General features: G+C 34.0%; 2 protein-coding genes across 3 annotated transcripts; both read right to left on the bottom strand.

The window, feature by feature from the left end:
* Positions 1-2,962: 2,962 nt before the first annotated feature.
* LOC9325918 (secretory carrier-associated membrane protein 5) lies at positions 2,963-5,813 on the bottom strand. Its single transcript, XM_002889808.2, has 12 exons — positions 5,664-5,813; positions 5,097-5,210; positions 4,930-4,992; positions 4,725-4,758; positions 4,406-4,528; positions 4,219-4,281; positions 4,015-4,108; positions 3,857-3,902; positions 3,691-3,758; positions 3,562-3,610; positions 3,379-3,444; positions 2,963-3,287 (listed from the first exon to the last, which is right to left on the bottom strand). Exons 1-12 carry the CDS (start codon positions 5,721-5,723, stop codon positions 3,201-3,203), a joined length of 867 nt encoding a protein of 288 aa, XP_002889854.1. The 5' UTR covers positions 5,724-5,813; the 3' UTR covers positions 2,963-3,200.
* Positions 5,814-6,359: 546 nt separating this feature from the next.
* LOC9325917 lies at positions 6,360-10,417 on the bottom strand. Of its 2 annotated transcripts, none has more exons than XM_002889807.2 (17): positions 10,259-10,417; positions 9,501-9,618; positions 9,306-9,420; positions 9,114-9,215; positions 8,998-9,033; positions 8,795-8,905; positions 8,609-8,692; positions 8,402-8,520; positions 8,085-8,186; positions 7,879-7,995; positions 7,730-7,795; positions 7,573-7,639; positions 7,422-7,475; positions 7,158-7,250; positions 7,031-7,057; positions 6,898-6,933; positions 6,360-6,792 (listed from the first exon to the last, which is right to left on the bottom strand). In XM_002889807.2, exons 3-17 carry the CDS (start codon positions 9,384-9,386, stop codon positions 6,577-6,579), a joined length of 1,311 nt encoding a protein of 436 aa, XP_002889853.1. In that variant the 5' UTR covers positions 9,387-9,420; positions 9,501-9,618; positions 10,259-10,417; the 3' UTR covers positions 6,360-6,576. The 2 variants fall into 2 exon arrangements, with proteins under 2 accessions (XP_002889853.1, XP_020870405.1); XM_021014746.1 differs by lacking the exon at positions 10,259-10,417 and adding an exon at positions 9,860-9,942.
* Positions 10,418-11,208: the final 791 nt, after the last annotated feature.

Genomic DNA, 11,208 nt, shown 5'->3' with positions numbered 1-11,208 from the left:
TTGTGTCCAATTAGTTTACACAAAATATAAAAATTTAAAACTTATAAAAAAAACCTTAAACATTTAATAGTAATTAAAAAATATAAGTTTAAAAACATTTTTTAACAAAAGAAAAACAAGTGTTAAAAATTTATATTATGTGTAAACCATATTGAACCGAGGACACCGCTTAGGGGTTTGGATGTTGTGTCCAAGTAGTTTACACAAAATATAAAAATTTAACACTTATAAAAAACCTTAAAATTTTAATAGTAAAATAAAAAATATAAGTTTAAAAACATGTTTTAATAAATAAAAAAACAAGTGTTAAAAATTTATATTATGTGTAAACCATATTGAACCGATGACACCGCTTAGGGGTTTGGATGTTGTGTCCAATTAGTTTACACAAAATATAAAAATTTAACACTTATAAAAAACCTTAAAATTTTAATAGTAAAATAAAAAATATAAGTTTAAAAACATGTTTTAATAAATAAAAAAACAAGTGTTAAAAATTTATATTATGTGTAAACCATATTGAACCGATGACACCGCTTAGGGGTTTGGATGTTGTGTCCAATTAGTTTACACAAAATATAAAAATTTAATACTTATAAAAAAAACCTTAAAATTTTAATAGTAATATAAAAATATAAGTTTTAAAACATTTTTTAATAAAAGAAAAACAAGTGATAAAAATTTATATTATGTGTAAATCATATTGAACCGATGACTTCGTTTAGGGGTTTGGATGTTGTGTCCAATTAGTTTACACAAAATATAAAAATTTAACACTTATCAAAAAAAAAAAAATAGTTTATGCAAGATTTGAGGATACCTTGGAATAAACGTCTGAGTTGTTGAAATTGTTGTATCTAGGATACCTTGGAATAAGCTGAAATCTAATAAAACGGAGAAGGATTAATTATAGGTTGAGTGATAAATAATAAAACTTAGAAATAGAAGAAAATAAAGAAAAGCAGAGAGGACTTTGAGATTACTTACAGATCAAGAAAAGCAGAGGATTTTGAGATACTTCTTCTTGTTGAGTGATTGTGAGTAGTCGAACGATTGGATGGCTTTGCTCACTGATATGGTGTGACTCTGTCTCCTAATCGATTTTTTCCCCGACGATTGAGCCTTGCTCTCTCCGGTGACTTGACGACGCTGTTGCCTCTACACCACCGCCACGGTCACTATGGAGAGACGGATGGATTTATTGATTGAAGAATTTGTCAACTTCGTGATGATGGAAACAAGAGACCATCATTAGCATCAGTTTGTTGTTATTGTAAGCACGCCGGTGACGTGTTTTTTGCAGAAACTAACCATCAACGGTCACCTGTTTCACAAAATCCAAAACAAACCCATCAAACCCTAGATTATTTAAAAAAAAAAAACGAAACTCAAACTTGAAAGCGAAAGATTCATACGAAATTGTTTCGGATTACACCCTAACTCTGTGAAAAATCAAATCGATTCATAGCTTTAGAATAAAACGAAAAGATGATACCTCTGACGACTTGTTCGGTGTAAGCTTGCTCTCGTAGCCATTAGAACACTCTTTTTTTCTTTTCTTTTCTTTTGGTGACAATTATGTGATATGATTTTGACCGAAGAAGACATGTTGAGTATTTATAGACAGAGAGATTGTTGTCCAATAAAAAGGAAATTCAGAAAAAGAAAATTTAGAAAAAGGAAATTTCATTATTTAATGTTATTAGAAAAAGGAAATCACTCGATGAGAAAAAAAGCAACGGTTTGTTTACGAAACTTGCGTTTTACGACATCGTTTGAAGGATTCATAACAACGACGTCGTGTGAAGGATGGTGAGTGTCAGTGATGACGTCATCTGTTTGGGTTTCGTTGTTGGGAGGGTTTCAGTTGGAAGATAGATTTCATCGAATTTGATTAGGGTTTAGTTATACGTTATTGGGCCTTCGCACTAACTCTGCCGACTTCAATTTCACATCACAATATATTTTAATAAGTGAAATTCCATAGGATTTGTACAAAAAGTAAAAGACAAATGAAAATGAACTCAACAAACTAGAGACTACAAGATCACCATTATCTCACTCCAATAAACCACAGAAAATTCTGAAAAATTAATGAAAATATGTCTGTGGGAAATGAAAAGCAGCAGATTAGGTTTAGGATCCATGGAAGTTCCTCGTGGAGCCAAAGATGGAAGCAAAGGAATTAGCAAAGCCAAGCAAGATCCCAACTTTGACTTGCCCTCTCTTCGGGATCGGACGGCTAATGTGTTCTCTACCACCTTTTCTTGTTCCATCTCCACCATTGATCATGTTAACTTTTCCTCTTCCTTCCATTTTATGCGTCTCGGAGTCAAAGTCTTTTGGAATGTAGAGAAGAAGAAGAAGAAGTGAGTTCACTGAAAATGCTACAAGTTACAACCACAAGAGGACTCATTGGTCTTGTCTTATATATATTTCAAAGTGCTCTCCAAAACAACCTTGCTTTTTGGCCAATATTACAAGTTTGACCCAATGCCAAGACGTTCTTTATTCGTATGAATGATTAATTATCTCTTTGATTACTTTGTGAGTGGCTGAGTGGGTAAATCGTAATTGTAATCTATCCAGGTACATTGCATTGATGGCTGCAAAGCTTATACTTAATGACTAATTTATGAAATATAACTAGCTTTACGATAAAGTGGACACCAACTTGTGTAAAAAATATTCTTACAATCTTAAAGTGCTCTATGATTAATTAATAGTCTAATACATGTGGTTATTTTTGCACTAATTTCACGTGCCTAAAACCAAAACAGTTTACATCTCTTTTATAAATTCGATGCCATAATGCATTTAATCAAAAATTAAATTAATAAAATGTTCTTAATAGTTTCCAGACTAACAACAAAATTCACGTGGGAAAATAAGTAGTTTAAGTCATGTGGGTCAAGACTAGCGAGATATTTTTGAGCCATTATAATTCATAACAAACAATGAATAGTTTGAAAATGTGTAACTAGCCTGAATTCAAATTGAACAAACACATTTTTATACATGAGCTTTACGTTTACTACTTTTAAGAACACCTGATGAAAAAGAAAACTAAAACAAAAAAAAAAGCTCAAGAGAAAAATTGATCAGTGAAGCTAAATAACAACTGAAAAAAGAGTGTAAACATTACACATCACATGCAATGCTTCAGAAGAGATGACTACAATCATTGATTCTCATTTTTCTCATATGGCAGCTCTCATGGCTCCTCTTGCAGCATCCCGTCTCATTTCATCCGCTTTCCCGCTTCCTCGGAAGTACATGTATACTTGCTGCACATATCAAATGTTAAAAACAGTTTTGCCTCAGAAACTATATCGATCCAGAGATTGTATCCGATTAGTTTAGGGTCTAGGAAGAGACCTGAATAACCCAGATGCTGACCACTGATTCAAGGCAGAATAACCCAAACCCGATGAAGTAGAAGATCTGTTAAAAATGATAAACAAGCATCATCGATGAGCGATAGTATGATCAGGAGCCTCCAAGTTTATCAGGTAAGATTTATGGTTACAGTTGAAAGATCAAGGGATGAAAAGGGCTTACCCCAACCAATGCCTGAGCGCTCAACACATCTATTGCAGGTAATATGCCCCTGTAAATTTGAAGATCATCAGACACTTGAGCATTTACTGTGTTAACCCTAGATGTCTAAAAGCTTTTGAGGAAACTTACGCAAGTGATTTTCCTTTGAAGACAATAGGTGGAGCAACTGCAGCAAAGACGCAGAAAAGTATGTGGAGCTGTAGCCAGAGAGAAAGGTTATGAATTTCAAGGTAACTCCGTTAAAAATTATGCAAAAGATGTGCCAATAATATCACCAAAAAAGTAAGGAACTCACCATGTAGAACAAGAAAAACCATCCAAAGTTGAATGCACTATCACTTCTGCAGGAATTCAAACACAATGGAAACATTGAGTAAGAAAACGTGGAAAATACTACGAACAGCTTCCTCCATTTATACACAACATTAGTGGCTAGGGATGGGAAATAAGAACCTGAAGGCACGGTAGAGAGGCCGATACCATAACACATAGCCTCCTGGGACACCCGATATGAAGTAAATAACGGCGAGAAGCCAAATTGTTACTCCTGAAAAAATATAACAAAACTCAAGGCTGTGAGATATGCAGAGAAAACCCATCACAGAAGATTTGGCCAGCGGAAGAGGGAAAATAACATGAGTAAGAAAAAGAAGAGACCTTCTCCTTTGATCCAAGCGGTAGTAACAGCGATGATATTCCAGAAAAGTGCAAGAACCAACCCTGTTGGACAAGGAAACATACGAGTAAAATATTACCATCTTACAATTTTCTTATGTAACCTATATTAGTGAAGTGAAAGTAAGAGTATAGTCCTGATTCTCCAAATAAGACTATACTTACGTACCCAAATATGTTGCAAATGCAATATACTGTAGCCTTTGGAGCCGAACAGGAATTTCATTCGCAATGTCATGGTGGATAAGTGGGAAGAAGGGTGGCCAGTTTTTCGCCTCGATAACAATTCCGGCTACAAATAAAGGCAATATAAAAGCAAAATCAGATGGCTATATACAGGAGAGTAAACCAGTGAATCAACCAGCAGAGACACAAACCATAGGTTACATTTAACACTAAATTCAAATCGTCTAAGTATCAGTATTGCAAAAAGGAGCTGAAAAGAGGTAAATGTTTGCTAAAACATCTAAACCATATAAGATTTGTACCTCGTGCAGCAGCATCCTCTTTCCGTTTGAGATCCTAGACAGAAAGAAAATAAATCAGTAACTGAAAACGAAAGATGCACAAAGTAATATCAAACTGGCTTTTCTTAATCACAAAAGATTAAAAGATGCCACTTTGACAAAACGAATTTTCTTGACGATCAGTAAAAGTGAGTTTCAAAGGGTGATGCTTGAGTTAAAGTTTTACCTGCTCTCGTCGTCTTAGCTCAGCTTCTTTGGCTTGAAGCTCCTTCTCCTTTTTTTTCAAATCCTGTATTCCCAACAATGAAACATTAAAACAAGAGTTATTCTAACGAATTCAAAATAACCCCCTAATCACAAAATGTATAACGTTTGCTCCATTGTCAACCAAACCTGTGTACCAGACCCAGGTCTGTCAAGAGGAATGTCACCATAAGCAAAACCAGCAGGTTCGGGAGGCAAAGGCGATAATCTGGAATTCGAAGCAGAGGGAACACTCCCAGGGTTCTATGAATGTAGACAAATAAACAATAAGTAGGCACCAAAATGGTCTTCAGAAACAAAAAGGAACACATAGCAAGAAATCATTGAACGAGCCAAAATAAAGAACTCGAGCACAAACCCTAAAGCGATCTACTTGTGCTCAACTACGTTAATCCATAGTATCAGCACTAGAAAGTAACAAAATTTCAACAAATTTGGATTACATTCTCGTCAATTATCGATTCCTTAACAGTATCCAAGGTTTAAGCTCGAAATCAACAGACACAGCCAAAGAGATAGCCAAGTAAAGCAAAAGCCCCAAAATACACCCTAAGTAAGATTGATAAGATGCAAGTACACCAATTTCAGAAAACCCAATTCGAAGAAGCTAGCTTTAAGGGAGACAAACGCCGGAGTTTCTTTCACTCTCTTCAGTGGTGTGAAATCTTTCAGAGAAGAGAAGAGCAAAAAGCTTACAGCAAAAGGATTGACTTCATCTTGTTCGTCGAATGGGTTACGATCGTAACGACCAGCCATGGTTAACCAAAGCTTATCTCTCGATTTCACAACTTGAAATCTGATCTGGTCGAGGAATCAAAAACTTTGAAAGGGGGAAATGGAAACGACAACAAATTTTATACATCCATTTTATATTCATTTTTTTTACTAATGTTTTCTGATTATTCCCTTTTTGTCAAATTATTTTTTACTTACCAAAAGAAAAATATTATCATTAATTTTTTTTATATATAAAAAATCTACCAAAAATAAATAGGAGGAGAAATTTGGTAAGGATGAGAAAATTATGTATGTACAAATCAAACCAAAACAGTTAACTATAATCTATTTTCATTTTTAGTTTTATTTTGAAAATTTTAATCAGTTTCTTTCAACTAAACAATTGCTTTTAATTAGTTTTTTTCATTGATCAGTACCTATAATTTTCAACTGTAGTATCTAATTTTTCTAAGTTTCCAACTGAAGTAGGGAAACTAAAAAAAACAGTGGAGAGATATTCAAATTGAAGTAGTCGTAGGTTTCAAATTGAAGTAGTCGTAGACTTCACATGTTTCATTCTGGTCCAAGTCTCAGTTGGAAAATGGGCCAAAGCAAATACTTTTTTTTTTTTTTACTTCAATTTTTTATTTATTTGTAATTGGTTCAATAAGAATAAGTTAGGAAAGGGAGTCTCTTTATTTGATTTTAAAAGTAGTTGACTAGTTGAGTGATGAAAATACATAATGGACATGAGCTTTTACGAATCTTAATATGAACCATTTTTCCATCACTTCAAAGAAAGCTATATTACTAACTATGAAAGAGTATAATAATAAATTGGTTAATGAAATAAAGAAAACACTATCTATGTGTATTAAAAAACCTTCTTTTGCTATATGTGTTTTGTTGTTGTTGATGTCTCCTGAGTTCTCTTATGCTTTACTCGGTGACTACTACCACGCCTTAATCTTCTGTTATTACCGTTACTCGTCCTCCTCTTTGTCATCGAGCTTGATGACGATGGATCGATCCAGTTATTGTCTTCTTCTACCGCTTTGCTCCATCGTTCTTTAAAAGTTTGAAGCTCCCATGTCGATTGTCTCCTTATCTATTTGTTTCATCAGACGACACAAACACTATGATGCTAAGTTTTTCCCGTCTATTGAACACTTTAAGAAGAAGAATTTGACCGAGAATTCATTGGTTAACTCACCTCGGTTCTTGAATCAAAGGTTGTATGGCCGTGTCTCTTGAAACATCGACAAAAAAAAGAATCACAAAGGAGTTTTTTAGTGAAAACCAAAAGAATTAGAAATGGAGAATGTTTTTGAGTCGATTAGACTTACCCTGGGCCTAACATCACGCGCAGTGGTCTGCGAATATTATAGAAACAACAGTTATATAGGTAATTGTTTGGTCATCTGGATCATCAAAACAAGTCCTTTCTGTATTGGTTTTAAGAGAATATTATACCTTCTTTTCAGGAACACTTTCACCTAAAGTTTGAATGCCTTGATGAACGATATACTCACTATCCACAATCCCTACGTTTTTTGTTCGGTCTCCCTACAACATTCATACCGGATCATATATTAAAAGAGAATTGGATAAAAAAAAGCAGAAATAGGAAGAAGAATGGTGACAGTTTTTGGCGAAAGCATTAGCTTAATGTAAGTTCATGGTTAGTACCAAAAAATCTTGGAACTATAGTTATGATTTATACAGAAAAAAGGTAACCTGTGCGCAGTACCCAAGTTTCATATCCATTCCCCATCCATGAACCAAATCATTCTACAGAAATCAAAACAAAAATGTCAGCAAGTGAAAAGTTACGTCAGGATCAGATTACTAACTTATAGAGGTAAATAGCCATCAAGTGAAAAGTTACCTGTATAAGATTCCAAGTGCAAAACCAAGCAGCTTTCGAAAACACCGGAGCCATTCCTTCAACAAATCTGAAAACAGAGAAAACAGAACAAAATGTATCAATATATATATATAGCCAATGATTCCAAGAAATTATTCATCGCCGACCAAACCATTACCCGGTGCAAGGAGGATCTGCACTAGTATTAGAACACCTTTTATGGCCTCTATTGATGTAAACTCTCCTGTGTTTTTGACATCATGTTGATATAAGTACCAAATGCATTGAAAACAAAAAGAAAAGACACTCATAATGAGGACTTTTAACCTATGAAATTTCTTTGTCCTAGAACGTAGTGTGATTTTATGGTGGATTTCAGTTGAGTTATGATCCAAAGCCGGTTGAGATATCTCCAGTCCCACTGATTTAACTATCCTCAAATATCTGCAGAAAATAATTGTCACTTAGTTCTGTGACTCTCATGATTATTTGAAGACTTTTAGTAGAAAAGAGTAAAGAAGAACAACTTATACCTCTCTGGATTGAAATTCTCTACTCCAAGATCCTCGTCCCAAAGAAAAATATAATCATAAATGGATACAACATCTGGATGGAGGAATCGTTTTGCAAACCACCTATAATAACCAAGAGAGGAAAATTCATTTACCAATGTCACACAATAGAACTTCTAAACAAAACATTGTTTCTTTGTTATCTGCTTTAAAGATACATCAACTGACGATGCCTTAGACTCCACCAAAAACTCAACAAAAACTATTATCATCCTATATAACTTGGTATCCCAAGTTGAAGCAGAACAACTGGCATATAGAATGAGGAAGATAACTACCATTTAGTCTGGTTTTGTGCAACTATATGTATGGCCTTTGAACTCCAATCTAGATCCCACCATTTATCCATATTTCCATCGTAATGGAAAAGAACAATCGTGAAATTCGCGGGAAGAAACTGAGACACAAGAGCTTTACGTTAAGAGGAAACCTCTGTTCTTCTTCAATGCCTAGGATTATGATCAACTCAATACATAATGCAATACCTTCTTTACAAGAGCGTCGACATTACCCTTTTGCTTAATTCCTACGGGTATTGCCAACAAGTTACGGTTAGTCATTTCAACACCCTGTGTTAAAAAATCACAACAAACATCAGAAACTCCTCTAGCAGTCTAGCTACAAATATACTCGATAAAAAAACATATTCTGTGATTCTTGATGCCTCTAACCTTTGACCTCAGACTACTTCTAGACCAGAGAGGTTTTAATTCAAGATCTGATCTAGGCTGTATGATTCCATGAGGCAAAACTTTTAATTTATCGTTAACTGTTTCAGATTCCTGAGCACCATCCACAAGTGAAATTTACATTAAACCGGTAACACGAAACGAATGAAGATTATAAGATGACTCTCCTAGTATCAAAACATTACCTTTGCCATGTCAAAAGGATAATCTGTTTCTTCTATCTGAACAAAGTAAGAAATAAGTTTACTTATCTAATAATCAAACCCCCACATCAGACTGATAGAAGTGGTTCCAACATTACCTCTGTTTGTTCAAACTGAATATTTGTGGTCTTATACCAAAAGATCAAAAGAGCTGTACACATGAGAGCCAAAAAAGGCTTCATTTTCCACCCGGATTTACTCTGCATTTTACCATGATTCAAAGCTGTAGTCATTGAAACAGTAAAACTGGGAACATAATCAGATTCTATAAAGTTAAACAAAGCTTATACCACTTCTTGAGCATTGGTTTTTTTTCTAACAAGTGACTTCAATGATTTGATCGACTTCATAGATGGCAAACCATGTATCATAATCTACTTTAACAATCTTCAAATGCATCAAAATCTGTTACACAATCAAATAAACCCACTTAAGACTAATTTTGCAAGAAAATTTATAAATCTTTCAAGAATCAGGAAACTCACCAGACTCCACACTGCCTTTGTGTTCTCCCAAGAACAGAGAACAGGAAACCACCTCACTGGTCAAGAAATCTCAGTCTTATGGGCTTATTTTAAGACCATGCATGTTGCTTTAATCAGTCTGAATTTCCCACAAGAAAAATCATCAATCACTACTACTTACACTAAGCAAAGCACTAACAAGATTAGCAACAAAAATTATCTCCAAAACATGTTAATGCACAAAAAATTGAAACTTTTAGAAGGCATAAGAAGCCAAAAAACTAAAAAAAAAATTCCCAGAAAACAGCAATGAATATTTGAAGCGGCAAAGTTTGTAACAGCAAACAAGAGATGGCTTCTCTCAGGTTTTACAAGCTGACCTAGAAGACGACGAATCATCTGGGGCCTGAGAAACCGAAACGGCTAAGCAAAAATTTTACAAGAAAAAATACAAAAAAAAATTATGAAGAGAAAAAAGGGAAAGATTTATTAATTGTTTTAGATCTAAGAAGAGTAATTACTGTTTATTGTTATAACGAGGATTTTAAAAAGCTCCCATTGATTGCAAATTTATTGAAATAAAAGGAAATCATTAAATTCAAACCTCTCTCGGTTTCTTCGAAAACAGAGAGAGAGAGAGAATGGAATCGACAAAGGTCAATGATGAAAATAAATTTGTCGAAAGATAGGATCTTTAGTTAGGGGAGACACAAATTTAGAGACCCTCGAAAATAAATTACGGAACAGACGAGAAGAAAAATTCAAGAATTAGACGAGACCTGAAGCATGCAGAGTCACTGCAATGAAAGTAGACAAGACAAGAGCCAGCTCAAGAGAAAGAGAAACAGAGGAGAAGAGAAGAAGAGTTTTATTTTTGTTTGCTTTGCATGAAAGGAAGACAAAACTGATGATTTTTTTTATAGCCACGAATAATTTTCTATAATCTATCGATCCATTGAATGAAACTAAACGAAACTAAACCTAATAACAGATATTTTGGTGGGATCAGGTAAACATAATCAAATAAGAAAATAAAAATAAAATTATAAAGTAATAAAAAGCAAAAAATCTTTAGAAAAGTTGGTAGTGACTCGTGTCCTACTCCTATGTCAAATAGTACTTTAGAAGGTTGACAGAAAATAAATAAATAAGATAATCATACTTTGAAATTTTGGATTCTTCGACCTAATACGAGACAATTTTATTTATTTTAATAAAGAAAAGAAATAAAAATTAAAATAAAAAAAACAATTCCATGTTTTTGCGTACTTCCATTATTTTTAACAATTACTTCACTGAGAGAGGAGTTGTTGACTTACGCAACTCCAAAACCCAATAAGTTAAAAACCAATTTTTTTGTTTCTTCTTCTTGATTTCTGCAACCAAAATGTGACTTGCTAATACATATGCTCCATCCGAATTCATGTTTACTTTTTGTTTTTTTCTTTTGTTATAGATTTTTCGTTTTTAGATCTTTCGTAGTTTAGCTTGATATACACAGTTTTCAGTTTAGATACTACTAGCTAGTAGGCCCGGGCAAAATACCCGGAACCGAATACCCGAACCGAAAAACCCGAACAATATCCGAACCGAACCTGAATTCGATTTTTAAAAATATCCGAATGGGTCCTAACCTCCTACCCGAAAAAAACCCGAACCGAACCCGAACCGAATCCAATACCCGAATGTACCCGAATATACCCGAATACCAATATACACCTAAAAATAT

Source organism: Arabidopsis lyrata (genome assembly GCF_000004255.2).
Source record: "Arabidopsis lyrata subsp. lyrata unplaced genomic scaffold ARALYscaffold_1, whole genome shotgun sequence".
Taxonomy (NCBI): Eukaryota; Viridiplantae; Streptophyta; class Magnoliopsida; order Brassicales; family Brassicaceae; genus Arabidopsis; species Arabidopsis lyrata.
The sequence above is the reverse complement of the archived record's forward strand: the minus strand, read 5'-3'. Positions and strand labels throughout refer to the sequence as shown.